Genomic DNA, 22668 nt, shown 5'->3' on the forward strand with positions numbered 1-22668 from the left:
AATACATAATTTATATACCTGAAACTTTACCCTCTAGTTTTATACTTTGTAATGTAGCATTGAGGTAATGAGGTAATGGTAGCAACTTATATACATAGCATTTCAAAAAAAATTAAGTCTTAATACTTTAAAAGCTAGTTTTAAACATCACGACATTTTTATATTTCACAATACTTGTTATTTTTATACTTATTATTAAATGGGGAATTGTGATTCCTTACAGTCACTGTGATGTGCAGCACAGACAACTATTAAAAAGCAGAAAAATATATATATAGTGGTGGAATTCAAATAGGTACAGAAATGGAAATAAAACAAAATAAAAATAAAGTAAAAATTGTGAAACAAAAATAACACAAAATGCAATCAAAATTTAAATAAAAAATTATAACAAGTCTATTAAATATTATTTTATATTGCTAAGTTTAAGTGATCATAAACTTAATGACTTAGTAATGTATATATATATACACTAAGTAAAGCCGTAAAGATACAAATACAAAAAAGGTCTGTGGTAATATATATATATATAAAATATATACACACACACACATACACACACACACACACACACATATATATATAGAGAGAGAGTTCAAGGGTACTCACTTTTGCTCAAGAGGTGTAGAAAACCTACAAGTACCAGAATGCAACGCGCGCCCGCTTGGCGAGTGCGTTCGTTTTTTTGAAACAACATGGCGGCTGGGCGGGATTTCAACGCTCTCAAATCACGGTTAAACGGTAAGAAATACGTTTTTCTGGCGAGAAAAAACCCGCGCAGTGAAAGAATAGGTTTATATTTGATCGACGCTGCTTATTTTTAACATTTGGTCTGTTTCTTAAACCTTCGTGTTTGAAATACAGGGAACAATATGGCGCCCCGCTTCGTGTTTACGAATTCTCGTGTTACCGTTAACGGTAAAGTTAGCTAACGTATGTTTCTGGAAACATTAAAGCAAGAAAAAGGCGACACATTTTCAACATATTTCAGTATTAGCTGGTTGTATTTCGTTTTCAAAATGTGAATCTGCCAAAATAACTGAAGTTAAATACAAATGTGTTTAGTAGCGTAGCTAGAAGTATTAAGTATCCGAAAATGGAAGTACAGTACTTCGTAGTAAATGTACTTTTCACCGCTTAACATATGTAAGAGTTTGTAAAACAGTTAATTTTCCCAAACAGGATTACAAACAGACAATACAAGCACACCTAATAATGCAGCAATGACAGTTTGTGTACATTAAAGACTATGTTAAATTTGGATATTTATAAAAAGAGTTTCTTCATTGCAGCCGTAGTTATATTTTATCATCTTAACTAGCAATTTAGACTCATTCAGTATATTAAAAAATTATTTTATTCATCTTAACTAGCAATTTAGACTCATTCAGTATATTTATTTTAATCTTAACTGTTTAGACTCATTCAGTATATTAAAAATCGTGTATGCAAAGAGGAAAAAATTTCCCATTGTAGCAAAAATGATTCTGTATTTTCTAATTAAAGTGGTCTAGAAATTATTTCCTATATCTTAAAATAAGAAACAATATCAGAGAAAATGACGCTTTATTTGACAAATCCACGAAACAGCTGTAATATTCGATAAGCACAAAAACAACAACAATATGAAAAAAACCCGACATTTCAGCGAATACTTTTTTTTGCTGTCGAAAATATACAGAAATGTAAAACCACTGTACTGTATTGAACCGAACCCTGAATTTTGTCAACTGTTACACCCCAATATAGTATTAATATCCAAATAATAGTACCAAAAGTGAAAGTACTCATTGGGAATGATGACCCTTGTCGGAATAATATATACATTTAGATTGTGATTATTGATGCGTTTATGTGTTCATCACTTTAGTGTTGAAGCTGGTAAAAGTGGAGATAATTTTTATGTATTTTCAATACATATGGAGGTTTATACTTAGGAATAATACAACATTGTTTATTAGCTGATTTATGTTTTGTTTTAATCTGAATCTGAAAAATAACTAAAGCTGTCAGACAAATGTAAAAAACTGCAATATTTCGCCCTGAGATGTTGTGAAGTAGAAGTGTAAAGTAGCGAAAAGATGGAAATGTACAAGTAAAGTACAAGTATCTCAGAATTGTACTGCAGTTGCCTAATTGATTAAGTGTACTTAGTAACCTACGTTTCACCGCCAGGTATCGTTATTGATTCATTCCTCTTCTGTGTCAGACTCCAAAGTCCCGGCGAGGGGAGTCGGCGTGGGACGCTCCTCCTGCTCTGGCTGCTCTGGTCAAACGGGTGTACGTGTCCATGGTCGGCACCAGGAGAGACCACACTGTGTGTGCGCTGGGACGCAGCGGGACCGGCAAGACCACCACGTGTCAGGCCTTCACACTGGGTCTCCTCAAAACAGGCCGGGACGACCAGAGAGAGGATCAGCGGTGAGTCCGACAGCTGCAGAGACGAAAGTTTTATATCCGTGCTCTGCTTTTTTCACCCAGTACGTTTCCGTGCATGATTTAGTAAAGCTGCGATAGCTTGATTAGGACTTTCAACTGGACTACTGTCCTGGTCCCAGTATACAAGCAGCAGGGGAGAATCAGTTTATTGATGAAGTCTTTCCGGTGGAGATATGGCTCCTTTCAGCTAGTTTCCATAGACCTATGTTATTTATACAGTCTGTGATATAGAGCCAATCACAGCTGTGATTTTACAATAACTTTGGGGTAAAAAAAAACAAAACCCTGCATCACGTATGTATGATCAAACATTGCTGAGCAAACTCGCTGTCAGACAGCCCCTTACCGACGGGGATTTGACGCCGTTTTATCAAAAACACTAAACTGAGAAAAACTGTCATTTTGCTCGTCTGAGCAGCCGAGCTGCTGCTCTACCACTGCTGCTCTACCACTGCTGCCATCAGCTGCTGCTACCAGCTTGCTGCTCTACCACTGCTGCCATCAGCTGCTGTGGGAGTTTTTCTGCTGCCATGTGGGAGTTTTTCTGCTGCCATCAGTGCTGGGAGGTACAGAGGAGAAAATATTCAAATATAGTGTACATTTAAACTGATATTGAGTTTTTCAGCTGGTTAAAATGTGTTTTGCTGCGGCCCCGTCCACAGCAGGACATCGCTGGTGGATGGGCTGTTACTTTTTTTTTTTAAAAAAAATACAGAATACTACATTTTCAAGTTGTATGTCCCTCACCTCACCGGCAAGGCGACCAGGAGCACGTGGAGAGGAACGCCGTGTCCACTTAAAGTCAGATAGAATAGCTCATTGTCAACATGTTTACATGGATTTTAAAAGTCCAGTTTTAGTCTAATTAACACAATGATTCCACGTTTTCTAACATCATATAAACGCACTGTTTGTTAATTCGTTCTTTTTTCCGTCCCGTCCCCAGTGGAGCGCGTGCAGGCCATGTTTACCATCCTGAGGTCTTTTGGCTGCGTGAGCTCTCAGCACAGCGACGCTTCGTCTCGCTTCGCCATGGTCCTTCTCTCTGGACTTTAACCACGCTGGACAGGCGGCTGCTGGACACCTACAGGTACACGACACACACATTAAACAGAGTCAAACACGGGTTACATGCAGACATCCTCACGTCTTCTTCTGTTGCTCTCGTCAGACGACGATGATGCTGGACAAATGGAAAGTGTGTCAGAAAACTCCTGGAGAGAGTAACTTCCTGGTCTTCGCTCAGATGCTGGCAGGACTCAGCACAGAGATGAGGTATCCTGTGTTTGTTAAATATTTGTCACATTCTGGTGTTTTTACTCAAACATGTGCAACAATTCTGACATTGTTTTGAATATTTTCTTCACCAGGACAGAGCTGCAGCTTCACCAGCTCCCTGAGAACAACTCGTTTGGGATCGTTCATCCCACAAAGGTAAAGGACGTGCTGCTGACGATGCAGGAGCTGAACGACTTCATAAATGGGTGGATTTTGTGCTTATAAATGTGTATTAGATTTTTTTAAAATGCTTTCACAGCAAAATTTGATTTCAGTTTCATTTTTTAATCTCTTGACAGCTCTAGGTTTTAGTGGTGATGATTGATTCAGGTTTTAATTTTGAAATTTGACAACTGTCAGCTTTATTTTCACCCAATTACGCTCCGGAGCAATTTAGTTTATAAAACATACAAAGGGAGAAACTGCCCTCTCTGGGAGTCCCTTTGTGTGAGTGGGACCCTTTCTCCAAAGCCAGCGTCCAATCTTTGATTAATTCTAATTTATTAGAAGTTCATAACTTTAAAGTAGATATTGTGATGCACTCACAGTCATTAAAATAAAATGCCCATACAGATCATCGGCAAAATGCCAAATATTGTCCCCAATAATCGGCCAGGCAGATAATCTGTCGACCCCTGTCATGAAAATGCAACAGTGCTCTGATATGAAATACAACTTATTTACTATAGGACTTAAAACCCAAAATTGTGACGTTGAAACTAACTTGCAGCCTGCAAAATAACGACGTGATCTCACCTCTGCAGACAGGAAACATATTTCAGCCGACACTCTTCTTCACAGCGAGCGCAACTTTAAAAAACATCTCTACATCAGCATAAATCTGCAACAAGAGGTTCGGCTGCGTGTTTACGATGTTTTGCTGGGACCGCAGTGCTCATCGTGTGAGGGTGAAGCTCTCGGGGGGAATAAAAATAGAAAACTGAGCCCAAAGAGGTTTTTTGAAGAGGTGAAGTGATGCAGTGAAGAGAGCCATCTTGAAGAGAGACTCAGGCTGTGATGGGAGATGAGATGTGACTCAGCTCTTCTTCCACCTTATTAAGTGGCTGAATTCAGAGACACACCATCACTCTGTGTCTCTGACTGTCTCTCTGTCTGTGTGTGTGTGTGTGTGTGTGTGTGTGTGTGTGTGTGTGTGTGTGTGTGTTGTGGTTGAGGAGAAACAGCGTGCGTCCGTCGCCTTCACCAAGCTGCTGACTGCCATGGAAACGCTGAGCTTCTCAGCCGGCGAGCAGAAGGCGATATGGCATGTTCTGGCTGGTATTTACCATCTGGGAGCTGCCGGGGCCTGTAAAGGTAACACTGAGTCATCACCAGCACGCGCACACACACACACACACACACACACTCTGTTAATACACTCTACACACACACTTTACACAGACTCGCAGTGCAGAAATGTCCTCACTACGAGAGTTTAAAAAGATATGGTCCTCACAGAGATAGCAATACACCAAATTTGGGTTTAATTAGGTGCTCATCTTCATGAAAAAAAAGGGTAAATAAAAAAGGAAAGTGAAAGTATAATATAGCAGTAAGATTATATAAAAAATAAATAAAAGTTAAATTAGGTAAAAAACTAAATAAGAATAAATAAAAAAAACAATTGTTAGAAGAAGGCTATATAAATGAAAATAAATAAAAGTTAATAAAGAGATTAAAATGAGATTAAATTTTAAAAAATGAATTAAATAAAATGTCATAAAAACAACAAAACAAACAAAAAAAAATAAATAGAATAATAAATTAATTAAATATATATTATTGTATATAAGACTTAATAAAAATCAGCTGTGAGTTAAAGAATATATTTGTTCCAATATAATTAATAATATGTATTTATTCATCTGGCTTTATGAAAAACATTTAGGTTTTTAAAAATGTATTTAATTTCACCTTTTTCCTCCTTTTTTCTTTCTTGTGGATCCTCTTACAGTTAAAGCATCTAAAAACCAGATTTTAAATCTTAAATTATCCTCTAATGTGAAATTTGTATGAAATGAAGAAGTTCAGAAAAAACCATCCTGAGGTATCGTTGACCTTAATGTTAGACTAAATCACAAATACCAAAGTTTCTTACCTAAAATAACCAAAACGTGTATTTTTACATAAGTATTTCCACTTTAGTCTACTTGATACTTTTACTACATTTATCTGAAAAGCTACAGCTACTTTGCATATTAGTATATATCACATACGATATATTTAAAACCAGTGTTTCTTAATTTTTTTAACTTTACAATAAAGCAGCATTGAGATGATTTGTTATCAGTTTCCAGCAAAGAGACATTTTACTTCTCACATGATTTGACAAAGAATCTGAATCCACATGCAGACATGGAATAAGATATTAGTAACTATGTTTTCATTAGTGTTTAATCACCTGAAAATAAACACTCCTCCCTCCCCGGTCCAGTTGGCAGGAGACAGTTTGTGAACTTCGACAGCGCTCAGGTGGCCGGCAGCGTTCTGGGCTGCGAGGGAGACGATCTGCACACGGCCGTCTTCAAACATCACCTCCGACAGCTGCTGCAGAGAGCCACCGGGGCAGCAGAGAGAGGAACACTGCTGCAGAGTCGGAGGAGGGTGAGACACACACACACACACACACACACAAAACATGCTGCTTGTCAGAGGCAAAGCAGGAATAACCGGGGTAGTCTGATGCTGCAAATAGAATTTAGCTATTCTCAGATCATCACCATCTGAGGGCAGCGGTGGAATATAACTGAGTTCATTTACTCAAATACTGTGTTTAAATACAAATTTGAGGTATTTGCACTTTAATTTAGTGTTTTTAATTTAATGCTGTTTTGCACTCCTCCTCCGCTACATCTCAGAGGTAAATATTGTACAAAATGTTAAAAAAAGGTGCAAAATAAAATAAAATGAAGATAAATTAAAAAATGCATGTAATTTAAAAATAAGAACAAAATAATATTTAAGTTAATCTTAATAAAAGAGCAAAATGATATTGAATAAAAATTAATTTAAAAATTAATAATAAAAATAAATATTATTATTAAAATATATTATTATTAATAAAATAATAAAAAATTTATAAAAAAGAGCCGTATGTAAGATAAAGAATACATACATTTGTTTCAGTATTTATAGTAATATAGCTAATAATATTTATCAATAAATATGTATTTCCATTGTTTCAACTCATCATTAATATTATAAATGTTTAGCTCTTTGAGAATATTTTTACTTTATTTATTTTCCTTCTTTTTCTCTGCTTTGTGGATCCTCTCAGAGGTATATTGTTATTTTACTTGAAAGCATCTAAAAACCACATTTTAAATTTTGAATAATCTTCCAACAAGTGTCAAAGTTCAGAAAAAAAACATCCTGGGGTTTTATTTATGAAGACCTCAAACTTAGACTTCTTAGACCGTGTCTTCACTCTGGTGTGTGCAGGTCCCAGACTGACAGCGGCTCAGTGTGTTGATGGGATGGCTGCTGGACTCTACGAAGAACTCTTCACCGCCATCGTCTCACTTATCAACAGGTATGAACGCAGCTCAAACTTAGCATGTAGTATATGTAAGATAGTTCATTTTTTTGTTTTTTTTTTTCATCTAAAAACATAGTGGCATCATGAAAAAAAACTTGGCATTTAAAAGGTTAAAATATGAAAATGAATAAGTATCATAGGCCTGATGTTGCATAAAAAATTAACTCAATGAAAGTAGAAATTAGATTAATGCATTTTTCAAAGCTTGATGTTGAAAAGTGCATTTTGTGTGCAGAGCGGTATCAGTGTGTGTGATATTAAAGCCCAAAAGGGTTAAAGACAGATACTGTATTCAGAATACCACCAATTTTAACTGTAACTGAATACAGATACTCACATTTTGTATTTTAAATATGTGATCAGTTACTTCCCAAAACATGTTTTTTATTTGTATTTTTACGCAGTGGTTTTGGTACTTTTACTTCAGATAAAGATCTTAATAATCCTGCCTCTGCTCGTTATTTTCCTGCTCTCATGGGACATTTTTCAGTAAGGAACCCTAAATTTTTGGCCACATTTCCACTCGCAGTCTGGTGTCCCATATGGATCGTTGCTGTTTACTTCTCAGGGACGTTAACTTGTTTTCCTTCCAGCGGGCGACTCATAGCAGCCACCTGTTGTTTTGTTTGTCACTCAGTGATGTTTGAGGAGGCAGTGTCACGTAAAAAATGTGACATTGGTACTCTGGATAGTACAAACTGTACACACAGCAGGTACAAATTGCTGTATAGTGTGCTCACATGTGTGTGTTTTGTGTGTGTGTTTTTTGTGCAGAGCTCTGAGCAGTCAGCAGCTGACGTTAGCCTCGGTGATGGTGGTGGACACGCCGGGACTCAGGAACCCGAGACACGCTGCGGAGGAGCGAGCAGCCAGCTGGTCTGAACTCTGTCACAACTACCTGCAGGAGAGGCTGCTGGAGCGCTACCACACACACACCTTCACACACACGCTGGAGAGATACACACAGGTAACACGGAGTCTACACACACACACGCTTACAGCTGATTTATGGGTGAAACTTTTGTGTTGATTTGTCTGTTTTAAAATTACATTTTTATTGAAAATTCAAGTGTATATCGAAGCATGCACATCAGTGCTCAGATATTTACCCCCTCATACAGTCACACAAACATCAAAATAATCAAAAAACATGAAATAGATAAAATAAGATGCACATAGATAAAATTTTAAAAATGAAATGAAATAAAATGACCAGAAAAGAAAGCCTGCGGGTCCATGGGTTTGAAAGGCATATTTTCTTCAAGCATTAAATCAGAAAATCAAAAAATTGTGAATGTTTATTTTAAAAATCCACCGGCGTTTTTGAAGGGAAAAAAATCGCCAAAATATTTTCTTAATTTAATTTTAAAGGAAAACAAAATATTTTCCTTAAAAATAGTACCAAAAAATGCTGAAAAGTTTTTTCTTTAAAAATTACCAAAATGTCTTCATTTAAAATTGTTTTTTCTAAAGATGTCTTCACTAAAAATGGTCAGTAAAGTCCCTCCTAGTGCTTAAAAATTATTTATCATGCCTCCTCTTTCTTACACTTCTCCACCTCACCCCTCTCAAAAATAATGAAGAGACCCTTATGTACTTTTATTTAATATTCAGTTCTAATCCTGTTCTGTAATTTACCTCAAAGTCATGGAAAAGTCCTGGAAATGATTTGGTAAAAATGTGTATGAACCCTTATAAAAGCAGTTTCAAGTACAAATTGATCCTGTCCCAATCCATCATGACTAATATCGATCAATAAAGTCCGTGAGGGTTGCACACAGATTAAAATGGATCCATTTAAGTGCAGAAAATGTCTTGCAGTATGAGGCACCTTAATGTTCCTGTAATGTGGGCCACTTCCCCAGTGACAGCTCCTGCAAAAGCTGTTTCTTTCTTTGACAGCGAGCAGATTACAGAGCCCTCCAGGAAACCAAATCCCTTTTTGTTCGAAGTTCAAAACACAAGTTTTAGGGCAAAAACACATTTCTTTTTTCTGCTGCTGTATAATGAAACAGTTTTCCTTCAAGCCTTAAACTGATGAGGTCAGACAACACATTCAAACAGGATGAACCCAAAATACTTTGCTGATCCTCTGACTCTCCGTCTAACATAGAAATAGAGTCGAAAGTTTTGGTTTTAGGTTAAATATATTAAAAATACACAGTTTTACATACATGAAATAAGCTATTTTTTATCCAAAGTACATTTACTAACTGTGTCGATACAACCAAAAAGTGCCAGAATCAACTTGATCAAAAATGTTGAACTCATTCAAGTGCTACATAGAGGCCAATAGAGATTTTATTTTATTTTATATATATTTTTTAATTAAATTTAATTTCATTTAATTTCATTTTAATTCATTTAACTTTATTTTATTGTATTTTATTATTTATTTTTAAAATTTAATTTAATTTAATGTTACTACATTTTAGTGTATTTTATTCATTTATTTTTTTAATTTAATTTATTTTTGTGGGCTAACTACTGGATTGATTGTCATTTAAGTTCAGAAAATGTTTGCATGGGGCCTCTTGACACTAGATTTCACATAACGTTTGATCCACCAATAAAGCAGCATTTAACTCTTTTAGATACAAATATCTACATGTTCTAAATATAGCATACACTTAAACTAATACTGATTCCTTTTGGTGCCTAAAATATGTTTTGCTGCCCCCCTCCCCATCAGTTCTCTGCTCAGTGGTGAAAAGGACAAAATACAAAGAAAAAAAAACAGCTACCTTTATGTACTACTTTACTGTGAGCTATAGACCCAGTGACAAGCTTTCATACTCCAAAAGCTTTTTTACCTTTTTTAGCCGCGTATGGATCAAGGATTCTGCTCAATAGAAACTAGATTGTATCAGACTGTTAACATTTCTATTCCAATGGTTCATCGGGTTCATTTCTTCACTCTGCTGCTGTTGAGTGGAATAATCTTTTCTCATGTCAGACAACATTTTCTGGCCATGAAATGATGATTTCTTCTCCATTTGTCGCCTGAGGTGTGTTTTGAAAAGAGTCATGAACATGTAGGTTTGCACATAAATCATCAGGTGGGGATTTAGTGTGTGCTTTAACCCTTTAGGGACTGTTTGGTGCATTTACACACTGTACATTCTGCAGGTTTTTTTTTTTTATAATTTTGGATGTGTTCATGCATATACATTTTTGAGAGATTATGTACTTTCGTTTAATCAGTGAATTTGCAGCTCAGCTCCTACAATAAGTCTAAAATACACTGTGGAAACTAAATAGTTACATTCAGACTGTTCAGGTCCAAAAATGCTCCATTGAAACCCATTCAAACTGACATTTTTGATCCCACAGCCATCAGAGCAGAAAAACAGGACTTGTATTATTTCTGGGTGTCATTCTGGGCTTTTGACTCTGAATTTGTCATTTTGACTATTTTACACCTGATGAGGTCATTTTGACCATATTTGGCATATGGAGGAAATACATGCTATTTCCACTAGGTGACCTGTCACAGTCAATGTAGCTGCTGATCACTGACATATCATCAGGAGAAAAAAAAATTGATATTCATAATTATGACGGATGTTGGTTAAAACAATAAACTCAATGAAAGCAGAAAATCATATTTATGTAAGATATTTTTTAAAGCTGTGCATTTTGTGCACAGAACGATATGAGTGTTTGTAACATTAAAGCGGGCCCTAAGGTTTAATTATTGAAAAAATTTAATCAATCAATCAAACCTGATGATCAGAAACTTTGGAGAAACTTTTTATTAAATCTCATGAAGCCCTTTACAAGGAATCTTTACAGTAATTTTCCTTCATTTATTAACTTATAATAGGCATGTATAGATGAAAAAAAACATATTCCTTCTGTTTGGATTTCATGAAAGCAAAAAGGCAACAACATTGTGCATCAGTGAACTGATCATTCGGTTTTAGGTTAATAATGATGATTGTTATGGTATTAAATGGCGCCGCACATGTTGTGTGTTGCAGGAGAAGATCCGGGTGGAGTTGGAGTGTCCAGAGAACAGTCCAGCTGAGGTGGTGTCCGCCATCGACCAGCCGCCTCCACAGGTAAACGAGTCCCACTGCACAAACACAGATAAACCAGAGAGAGGATTCATACAGTATGTGAAGGCCAGCAGGAGCATCGCTCAGCCTGTGAGAACAGTTGCGTAATATCCTCTTTATCTCACAGATCGCTCTAATGATCACAGATTTCCATTAAAAACTGGGCGGTTTAAAGTTCAAGTATTCAAAGTTATTTTGCATTTTTCTTTCAGTTGCATTTTGGTTATTGTAAGAAATTTTCATTTTGGCTTTGGGAAGGGCATACAACTATAAATGGTGGTATTTTGTATTTATTTTACTGCCAATACCTTTGAAGACATGTTTTCTTTAAAAAAAAAAAAAAGGCAGTTTTTATTTTCTTTTAAGTGATTTTGTTGATTTTTAAATACAATTGGTTTTTAATATATAATTTTGGCAACAAAAATGCAATTTTCTGTTTTTCTAAATTGCAGTATGTTTTTCTTTGATTTTTTTCTTTCAACATTTTTGGCATTTTTTAAAAACAAAAAATGAAGCAGTTTCTTTTTTTTTCTTCAAAATATTTTAGTGCCTTTAAAAGAAAACAGTTTGGCATGTTTTTGTCTTCAACGTTTTGCTGATATTTAAAGGGAAACACATTTTTTTTCCCCCTGTAGTTTTATTTTATTTTTTTTATTCTTCTGTGGATCCTTGGGTATATCTATCAGCATCCAGATAAGAGAAGAGACATGTTTGCAAAAAAGTTGCAAATGTGAGTGATTTTTGGTCCTGGGTTTTAACTGGGGTAGCGAAAGCCTGTGAGGAGCACTTGAGCTCTGCAAGTTCATCGTTCAGGCTGGACTTTTAATTGTAGTAATGATGGAAAATAAAACGTAATGTAAAACATAACACAGGCTATATGTTCTGCTTTACTCTGCAGTGTCCCTCTGAGAAAATAAATACAGTGAAAATGTTTCTTTATTTTCACTCCAACAAACACAGAAATTCTCAAAGCTTTGACACAAATTATTTTTGAGTGATTATAATTTTTTCTGTTTATGTTGTTGTGTGTTTGCGTTTAAGGTCCGAGCAGCAGATGGAGACCCCAGAGGTCTGTTGTGGGTTCTGGATGAGGAGATGTTGACACCATCCTCCAACGAGAACAGCATCCTGGAGAGAGTCTGCCAGTATTACAGCAACACGGGTAAAACGATCCCTCCCAGTGTGTGTGTGAAGAGTGTGTGAATGTGTTCTGTGTTAAAGCTGTGTGTCCCTGCAGTGCGTCAGTGCGAGCAGCCGCTGCAGTGTGAGGTCAACCACCTGATGGGCTCGGACCCGGTCCGCTACGACCTGACCGGATGGATCGGTCTGATCCAGAACAACCCGTCTGCTCTGAACGCCGTCTCTGTGCTCCAGAACTCCACCATGTGAGTGTGATTAAAGGAGGGTTTGTACGCTCATGAAAAACCTGGAGAAGTCATGGAATATGCAAAAAGTGATTTCCAGGTCTGGAAAAGTTTTGTGAAACTAAACATACTCTGAAAGTTTTGGAAAATTCAAGGATTTTTATTCACAAACCTGTAAAATAACACTTAATGTGTTCAACGACTGTTACAGTTTTTGCCTGTGATAAATGGTGTAATTTTTGGTAATGTTTAAAGAAAACATACCATGAGTTTGGAAGGTGAATTTTTAAAGAAAAAAAAAATCACCAAAAACTTTTAAAGGAAAAAACACAGAAAATTTATACAAACAATGGCTTTTTTTTTTTTTTTTAGATTGTCCCCACCCCCTTAGAAAAAACATTGTTTTCCCTTGAAATTGCAAAAAAAAAAGACTGCAAAATTTTTCAAAAGGGAAAAATTTTTAAAAATTAATTAAAAATATGCCCAAAAAATTAACTGAAAAAAATAAAAAAATTCTTCCTTTGAAATTTAAAAAAAAAATCCTGCAATTTTTTTTAAGAAAAAAAAAAAATCACAAATTTTAATAGAAAATAACATCAATTTTTTTGTCTTTGAAAATCTGAAATAATAAAGGACTGATAAGGAGAATCAATGTTTTTTTCAGGGAATGTATGGTTTTGAAAATTTGCTTCAAAGTCATAGAAAAGTCATGGAAATATTTTGGTAAAAATGTGTATAAACCCTGTCAGGGCCCTGGACGCTGAATGCTCAAAGATGTCACGTCTAAGTGAAACACCATTATATTATTGTCAACCTCCTGTTTGCAGCTTCTCTGTCTGTCTTCCTCAGAGCGGAGGTGAAGGCCATGTTCGCCCCCAGGATCTCCCTGCCCCCTCTGTGTCGAGGTCTGGGCGGTCTGGAGGGCAGCAGCCAGCGCTCTCTGCAGAGGAACGGCACCATCAGGAAGACCTTCAGCGGAGGCATGGCGGCCATACGCAGACACTCCCAGAGCATCGCGGTGAAGCTGCAGGCGGTGAGTGTACCGGCGCGAGCAGTTTTACCTCCTGAGAAAACTTCAGAAGTGTCTGTGGACTCAGTGTCTCTGTCTCTGCCCCTCGCCCCGCAGGACGCTCTGGTGAACCTGATCCGTCGGGCGCGGCCGGTGTTCCTGCAGTGTGTGAACGCAAAGAACGACGGTGGAAGTTTTGACGTCCCGGCGCTCAGAGTCCAGCTGCACTCCACACAGATCCTGTCGGCCCTTCAGTTCCACCGCACAGGTCAGCGCGCCAAAACTACGCAAAAATGTTCTTTTCAGGATCAAGCTTTAAAAAAAATATACATTAATATGATTTTCTGCTTTCATTGAGGTTATGTTTTAACCAACATCAGTCCTAATCATAAATATCAGATATTCATTAATTTTCAGAATTTTAACCCTTTAAATGCCTTTTTTTTGCCATGATGCCACAATGTTTTTAGATGAAAACCCCCCACAAGTAATTTAATTTTTTTCAATATACTACATGCTAAGTACATTGTTTTTGCTGATGACAGTCTGGGATATGTCTATGATCAGCAGCAGTATTGATTATGAAAGTGCACCTAGTGGAAATAGCATTTTCAGGGCAAAAGCCCAGAAAATATTGCAAAAATGTCAGTTTGAATGGGTTTCAATGGAGTATTTTTTTGAACTGAACAGTCTGAATGTAACTATTTAGTTTCCACAGTGTATTTTAGACTTATTGTAGGAGCTGAGCTGCAAATTCACTGATTACACTCAAATACACAATCATACATGAATACACCCACAATTTAAAAAAAAGAAGAATGAAAAATTTAAAAATATCAAGATATATATCCTGTTTTGTGGTACAGCCCTAAAATATTGCAATATTATTTTTAAAGCCATATGAATTTGCACAATTTTCTTTCAACAGGTGGTTTTGGAGAAAATGTCATCCTTGAAAATGAAAATGAGTACTTAGTTAAAGTTAAAAAAATAATGAAAATGTGTTTAAAATATTTCTTTCGCAGGTTATCCAGAGCACATGACTCTGAGTGACTTCCGCTGTCACTTCCAGGCGTTGTCTCCTCCCATCATGAAGCGTTACGCCTCGATGTTTGTCAGCCACGACGAGAGGAAGGTGAGGTGACGCAGCTCGTACAAACGCCACGTCTCTGATCTCCAGCTCTGAACAATGTTTCCTCTGTGTGTGTGTCAGGCGGTGGAGGAGTTACTGGTGGAGTTGGATCTGGATAAAAAGAGCGTGGCGGTGGGCGCCAGCAGGGTGAGAGCGTGTTTCTGATCAAACAGAAACAAACATGAATCCAGCTGTGACTCATGGATGTTCTGCTTCTTCCTGCCGTGTCTTCAGGTGTTCATGAAGCGCGGCGTGCTGAGCTACCTGGAGCAGCGGAGGGACCAGCAGGTCACCGGCTGGTTGGTATATCTGCAGGCCGCCTGCATGGCACACCTGGCCCGTCAGAAGTACCGCAAACTCAAGGTTAGATAATCTCGTATGTTTTTTAAATTGCTACAAATTTGTAAATAAAGAAAAGAAAAAATGGGCATTTTTTAAGTTTAAAAATCGCCAAAAATGTTTAAAGAAAAAAAAAAGGAAACAATTTTTAAAGAAAAACAAATCAGCAAATTTTTTTAAGAAAATCACAAAAATGTTTTTCTTTAAAAGTTGCCACAAAAAATGCAAGAATTTTTTATTTAAAAAAATGCTAAAAACTTAGCAAAAAAAAAGCTCAAAATTTTTTTAAAAAGTCACCCAAATAGACACACAGTCCAGGTGAGTTACTACAAGAGGAAACATTTTGACTCCGGTAAAAATGAAGTTAAACTGAGTTATCATGAGTAAATGTGCAACTATTTTCTTTATCAACTCAACTGCCACTTTCTTCCTTGGAAAAAAAAAGATTTTTCGAAAACCTTTGATTACTTACTTACATTTTTACGGTGCCAGTTTTATCTGTGTGTGAAGCTGCGACAGAAAAAGTGATTTGTTAGTGATGACCTCACTGTTTCTTATAGTGTTTTAGCCAGTCGAAGTGCTCGGTGCACAAAGAAGACAAAGACTTGATTGATTTTATAGTTTTCAGAAAATAAGTTTTAAAAGAACAGATTTCGTCCTCTGTTTAGTCTATCAAGTGCCACGAGATGTTGTGCCAGTCACAATTTCTGAGAGATTGATATGTTTAAATTCCTTGTTTTATTTGACTAAGAGTTTAAAAAAAAGCTTTTTTCTAAGGTTGCATTTGTCTGTTTCCCTCTGATAGGGAACTATAAAGGTATGAAAAGTTTGACTGGATCATTCAGTGATTACTACTGCTACTAAAATGTTTAGGTTTTTTATGCTCGTGATTTTCAGGTGAAACCTTTATAAAATTCTAGCTCTTTTTTAAGCAGCTGGCTAGATTTAGTGGTCGGGTGCATGTTTCACTAAATTAGGTTGACAGAATAAAAAGATGACCAGACGTGATTTTAAAATGTGTGCATGTGGTATTTCAGTTTTAAGCAGAGGCCCTTTGAAGTTTGCACAGCGCTAATTTCAGCATTTCACTCAAAATGTGAGTTATTTCTTGTTTTGGAGCGCAGAAGGACACGACAGATGACGGTCACTGCAAACAATCATCACCAGAGAAAAATGAGGAGCTGGAACAGTGTTAACTCTGTGTGTGTGTGTGTGTGTGTGTGCGTGCGTGCGTGCGTGCGTGCGTGCGTGCGTGCGTGCGTGCGTGCGTGCGTGCGTGCGTGCGTGCGTGTGTCCAGGTGCAGCAGATGGCCGTCAGCTGTTTGCAGAGGAATCTGCGGGCTATGAGGGTCGTGGCCAAATGGAGCTGGTGGAAACTTTTCTGCAGAGTTCGTCCTCAACTGGACGTCAACATGGACAACGAGAGGCTCCGAGCTAAAGAGGTACGCCGTTATTATCAGCACTTAAAAGAATAATTTGACATTTAGGGGAAAGTACATATTCACAAATGCCAAATTGGAAAAAGGAAAAGATGAAATTTTAAAATGTCATATGATAAAATGCAATCAATGAATAAATACAGTTTCTGTTTAAGTTTTTATAAACTTATTTCCGTTTCAGATTTCATGTTTTTCTAATTTTCATTGCCATTTTCAATTTCATCTTTACAGTTTAAGATTTCAGTTAAAGCATTTCCATGTGAGCTTTTGCATTTTAAATTTCACTTTTTTATTGTCACTTTACACTTTCAAATGATCATTTCACATTTTAAATATTCTTTTTCAAGTCCCTTTTCCTTTTTAAGTTTAATTATGGCCTTATTGTTCCCAGTATTGTGGTAAATTATTTATTTATTACCTTTGATTCTTTATTTGGACTTTTAATTGAAATTATTACCAAAAATATCCTCCATAATTGACTGTCCAAACACCACAATCCACCTACCAGTACCTCTGAAGCTCCCCGTTTACCGTGTTCTTTCTTTCTTTCTTTGCCTCATGCACTGTGCATAAAATAACCTGTCTGATATACTGACTGAAAACAAAACTGCATGGTTTTCTATTAGACTTCTGAACAGTGTAAAGTTTCAGTATTTCAGACACAGAGTGAGTGTGTCTGCAGGTGAGGACACAAAAACAAAAACTCACACAAGGAAACAAATCGATTTGTCTCGATAATGGGAGTCGAGTCAGCGAGAGCATCGCCTGCATCCTCTGAGAGCAACAGGTGGACTGTCATCGCAGGGAAACAGAAATGATGGCACCAAAGAGTTCATAAAACACATTTTTACAGACGTGATTTAAATGACATATCAGCGAGTCGCTCCTCTTCTTCGTCTTGTCAGGATGAGATATCAGCTCTGAGACGACGCCTGGAGAAATCAGAGAAGGAGAGGAACGAGCTGAGGCAGACTGCAGACAGCCTGGAGACCAAGGTTTGTTCTCCTGCAACACACACACTCACACACACTCACACAAACACACACACGCTGCTCATGTTGTTACGTGTGTGTGTGTGTGTGTGTGTGTTCGTGTGTATGCAGGTTACAGCTGTGACATCTGAGCTAAGCGATGAGCGTTTCCGTGGCGATGCCGTGGGTCAGGCTCTGGATGTGGAGAGGGCGGAGAGGATCCGACTCTGCAGGGAGAACAAAGACCTGCAGGTAGGCCCACTCTTTAAAAAAAGTAATCTATTACTCGCTCGTCAGCGCATGAGCCTGGAGGAGTGACTTTATGATACTGTTGGCCTCCTGGCTGCACAGATCTGCTCTTGCTTTAATACTTTCCCGTCACACACCTGGAGTGATTGCTTCGTCCTCGTTGTTGTCAAACATCTTTTTTTCTCTCGCGACGTCAGGCTCGTCTAGACCAGTGCAAAGTCACCATGGAAACCCTGGAGAAGCAGCTGGAGGAGCAGAAACAGAAAGCTCACATCACTGAGAGTCAGCGAGGAGCAGCGACAGGTAAAGACCAGGAGTTTCAGCTCCAACGTCGTCTGAGGGAACACAGAAATCATTCACGTGTCCGTCGTTATTTTTACTGTAGGCCATTTTACTTGTGCAGTTGCCAGGGGTTACGTGAGGATCGGCTCAGCTGTTTTCAAAAATAGATTGATGATCATTCATGATTTGGCGAGAACAATGTGCCTCGTGCAAGAATATCTCCGACTTTTTCTCTGAGGTTTCCCAGAATCGAACTGCACGAACTCATTTTAAATTGCCTGTTTTAGCAGAATGACGGGTTGAAAGGCAGAGTTTAGTTCATTTCTGCACTTTTAATCCCTGTGAATTTGCTTTTTTAGAAAGATGTCAAGCTTTAGCCCTTTATGAACCTTAACCCTTAAAGTTTTGGAAAACTAGACGTGGCTGTGATAAATGCATGTTTTCTTCAAAAATCCCTGCAAAAATTTAAAAAATGTTGACTTCAAAAATTGCCACCCCCCCCAAAAAAAAGCCAAAATCAACAATTTTTTAAAAAATATTTATTTAAAAAAAAAGCCAGAATGAGGCAGGTGTGGGACGCATGAGATGAAATATCTTAGTGTATTGACCGAATGTAAAGCCGAGCGCCATCTAGTTTCGTAATATTGGACAGAAGGCAGAAATCTCTACAGCTGCTATTTCCAACACTCGACACCAAACTTTGTAGAGTGACCAAACGCACAGTTTGCTGATAGATACTTTGACCAAAGTAAGGTTTTGAATGCAGGACTTGTACTTGTAGTGGAGTATCTTCACAGTGGTATTGATTTTTGTCCACTGAAGGAGAGAATCTAAAGACTTTTTCTTCCACTGCTGTTCTCAGAATAAAAGAAGTCAGATAAATGTCAGAGGATTTGAAATGACCCCGTCACTTCTGACAAAGTCACCTGTGTCTCCCAACACACACACACACAGAAAGCGAGCTGTCCATGCAGCTGGAGTGCTGCCAGACGGAGGTTGAATTTGTCCGCAGACGACTCAAGCAGACGGAGGAAAAACTGGAGACGGAGAGACAGACCCGGGAACAGCTCGATACCAAGGTGAGACAGGACGCTGTGACGTGCACAACAGCGCTGACGGGAGATTAAATGTCTGAAGGTAAAAACGCTCTGTGTGTGTGTGTGTGTGTGTAGGTGGCGACGCTGCAGGCCCAGCTGGAGCAGTCCAGGCGGACTGCGACAGAACTGAAACGTCACTGTCGCCGTGTGACCTCTGACCTCCAGGACGCCCGAGTCCTCACTGACAGCCTGCAGAGCCGCATGCACGAGCTGGACCGCAAACAGAGGAGGTTTGTGTCCAACCGCTCAAATCACACAGCTCGTCTCTTGAATTTCATGTCTTTAAATCAATTTCCTCACTGTGGGTTAACCTTTTGTCCCTCGATTTCTTTCAAAAACATGAAAAGAAGGCAGGGAGCAACTTAACAAGAAATGCCCCTAAAATTAGCAAGAAATTAGTAAGTTACAAGAAAATTACCTAAAATGAGCACTCAAAAAAACAACAGAAAAAAAGGAAAAATGACCTGAAAAGTGGTATATGAAAAGTATACTGTAACCTAACTTTAAAAATCTAATTATAAATATATTTTTCTTGTTTGTTCCCTCTTAAGCGCACTTTTTCATTTCGAATTTTCAGGTCATTTTCTTGTCATATTTTACTAAGTTTTTGCAATTTGCAGGACATTTTATGCCAAACCGGTTTGCTTACGTGGCAGTGGTTGAAGTATGACAAAAGTCATCTTAACATGACGACGATAACAGTTAACAGACGGTTGTAAAGAGTTTAATCAAACACAGGAGCTGCTGGTCCACCGCTGCCTCCATCAGTTAGTTTTGTGTCATTGTGCGACTTTTTTAAAGGATTCCTGCAGATTCCCCAAAGTCACACAACAAACTAACTGATGGAGGCGATTAAAATGATACTGTGTTATTTTTCGGAGGGGGTTTTCCTGCCTGTTTGTTGTAGTGCAGTATTTTAAAACATCGGCCTGCTGTGTGTGTGTGTGTGTGTGTGTGTGTGTGTGTGTGTGTGTGTGTGTGTGTGTGTGTGTGTGTGCAGGTTTGACAGTGAGTTGACTCAGGCTCTGGAGGAAGCTGAAAACGAGAGAGAGCAGAAGGACAAAGCCTGTCAGGAGAACGCAGCTCTGGGGTCTGAGGTCTACAGTCTGCGCCGCAGCCTTCAGGTGGGTTGTTTTCATCTGAGCGCCGTGTGTTCGTTTGTACAAAACCACGAGGAGAAAGAGTTTGGTTTGACGAGTCGTGTGTGTAAAACTGAATGTACATCACGCTGTTCAGTCCTGCAGTGTGTTCGTATTAACGACATATCGACTCAGGGGCGTAAATATCGACACTGCAGGCAGCGCAGTTGTTCTGGGGCCCATGAGGTTGGGGGGCCAACAATGTTTTGAATGAGAAGGGGATGATCGTGACTTTCAAAAATTCACCAAAGAAGAACCTAAAAATGTCATCAAAAAGGCAAACTCCACCTGTGCCGTGTTTTTTGTTTTTTTCTTTGTTTTGTAAAATGTTTATTCTACATAAACTATCAAAAATATAAATATTTTCTAGTTTTCTTAATTTTCTTGTCATGTGTATATATGCAGTAATGATTGTTGGGTAGTGTGTGTGATAGTGTTGTCCAGTGTCGACCTTTATTTGATCATGTGATGATACAGTCAGGGTTCCCACTGATCCTTAAAAAGTCTCAGGCATTGCCTCCATTAATCTGAAAATAAGTCCTTAAGATGTATTAAAATGTCTTAAATAGATCTTTCAAAAGTCTTAAAATGATAAGACACAGAAGTAAGATTTTTTTCTTTCATTTTTTTTTCATTGAAAAATCTCAAAATAATCAAGAAAGCCTCTCGCATTAACGCCACCAAAAAGTCATGTTTTATTACAATAAACATTTTGGCGCCAGTCTCCCTTATCTTAAGTAACAGATGTCGGTTCATGTTTTTTTTTTCCTTCAGTTTTAGCTGCTGTAAAATTGGTCTTAAATTTAATTCTGAGTGTCTTTAAAAAAAAAAGTCTTTAAAAGCCTTAAATCCCACTTGGTTACAATAAACTGTAGCTATTTTGGGTGCAAAATCTGTCAGTAGAGCCCGTCATAATATCATAATATCACGCACCGGGGCCCGTTGTTAGTACCTCACGCTGCTGTTTTGACCTAATGAGTCATTAGCGTGTTTGAATGTGATCTCCGCTCTCTGCGTCAGAGGACACAATAACATCAGCAAACAGTTTGCATACCAGAGAGACGCTGATGAAGAAATAGTGCACTTTAAGGTAAAATGTCAAAGGGCGCCATTCATCACGTTAACCTGTAAAGAGCACATCATCTATTGAGGAAATTACAGATGTCACATGTGATTCATGGCGCTGCGTCACGCCGGTTAACAAGATGCAGATTGTGTGGTGGATTGATGAGTCACAGACGTGTGGAGTCAACAGCACATTTGACACGACAGACTATAAATATTAATGGCCTTTTAAAAGGTTTACGTCACGGTTTCTCGACTGAAATACAGAATGATGTCATCTGTCGCTGCAGGAACTCTGCATAAAAACCCCAAAGAGTCCAGTCCAGTCCAGTTCAGCTTCCAGTTTAACCTCAAAGACCCCAGTCAGCCTGACGGGGGCGCTATCATGAAAGGTCAACTTATAAGTAACTCATAACTTTACGCTGTCAGATAGATTTGCCTAAAACTTGCTACTGACATGCATTTATACTCTACAAATTTGCTTCAGGACCCATTGATGTATTTTAAAAACATGGGAAGAAGGCAATGAGCAACGTTAAAGAAGTGATCCATATTTTAGTGATAAATTAGTAAAAAGAAAAAACTAATTGCTGGAAAATTAGTTTTGAAAAGGGGGGGGTAAAAAAAAAAAAAAAAGGGGGACATGACCTAAAAAACTGCTTAAAAATTATAATAATTCTGGAAAACATCATTTGAAACGCATAATTCTGATTATTAGAAAAGTAGCTCTCTGGTGCAATTAAAGTCACAAAAGACACACAGTAAAATATTTTAAAGACTTAAGATTCTTTGTTTCCGTGTTTGTGCTTCCACGTGTTGGTGTGTTTCAGTTTCGTCTCCCACGTGGCCAAACCTGCCAAACTCTCCTCCAGTCAGATCGGGCCGTTTAACCCTCGCCGGCTCCAGACACGCCGCAGTAACCCGAGGACAAACGCTGAGTCTCCAACCGAATGTTTTGATATCTGCACTGATACGTGTGTGTGTGGGTGTGTGTGTGCAGGAGAGCCAGGCAGAGGTGGGCCGTCTGCAGAAGCAGAAGGACGAGCTGTGCGCTCAGATCCGTGACCTCAGCCTGCCCGTCGATCTCGCCTCCGATTCGCTGCCCGACCTCAAGAAACAGCTTCGCCTCCTGGAGAGTCAGGCCAGCGAGAGAGCGCAGGAAGTCGCCACGCTCACCGCCAAAATACAGCAGCAGCAACAGGTGCCTCAGCAGCAGACGCGCTCAGATGTTTTCACTCGCCGCCGCCGCTCTCAGCTCACCTCTCT

The 22668-nt window shown here is 38.3% G+C and overlaps 1 protein-coding gene across 1 annotated transcript in view; it reads left to right on the forward strand.

The window, feature by feature from the left end:
• The window catches only part of LOC121959877 (unconventional myosin-XVIIIb-like), a 52771-nt gene that overhangs the window by 14263 nt on the left and 15840 nt on the right, over positions 1–22668 (forward strand). Inside the window, 27 exon segments of the mRNA XM_042509402.1 lie at positions 2210–2386; positions 2388–2421; positions 3386–3477; positions 3479–3529; positions 3611–3714; positions 3810–3873; positions 4887–5031; positions 6152–6277; positions 6280–6321; positions 7159–7249; positions 8030–8222; positions 11239–11319; positions 12358–12478; positions 12554–12701; positions 13530–13713; positions 13807–13957; positions 14715–14824; positions 14903–14968; positions 15056–15184; positions 16459–16602; positions 17505–17594; positions 17703–17822; positions 18017–18122; positions 19056–19180; positions 19274–19428; positions 20199–20322; positions 22403–22603. Coding sequence (XP_042365336.1) covers positions 2210–2386; positions 2388–2421; positions 3386–3477; positions 3479–3529; positions 3611–3714; positions 3810–3873; positions 4887–5031; positions 6152–6277; positions 6280–6321; positions 7159–7249; positions 8030–8222; positions 11239–11319; positions 12358–12478; positions 12554–12701; positions 13530–13713; positions 13807–13957; positions 14715–14824; positions 14903–14968; positions 15056–15184; positions 16459–16602; positions 17505–17594; positions 17703–17822; positions 18017–18122; positions 19056–19180; positions 19274–19428; positions 20199–20322; positions 22403–22603 — 3174 coding nt within the window.

This window comes from Plectropomus leopardus, chromosome 20 (genome assembly GCF_008729295.1).
Source record: "Plectropomus leopardus isolate mb chromosome 20, YSFRI_Pleo_2.0, whole genome shotgun sequence".
Classification (NCBI taxonomy): domain Eukaryota; kingdom Metazoa; phylum Chordata; class Actinopteri; order Perciformes; family Serranidae; genus Plectropomus; species Plectropomus leopardus.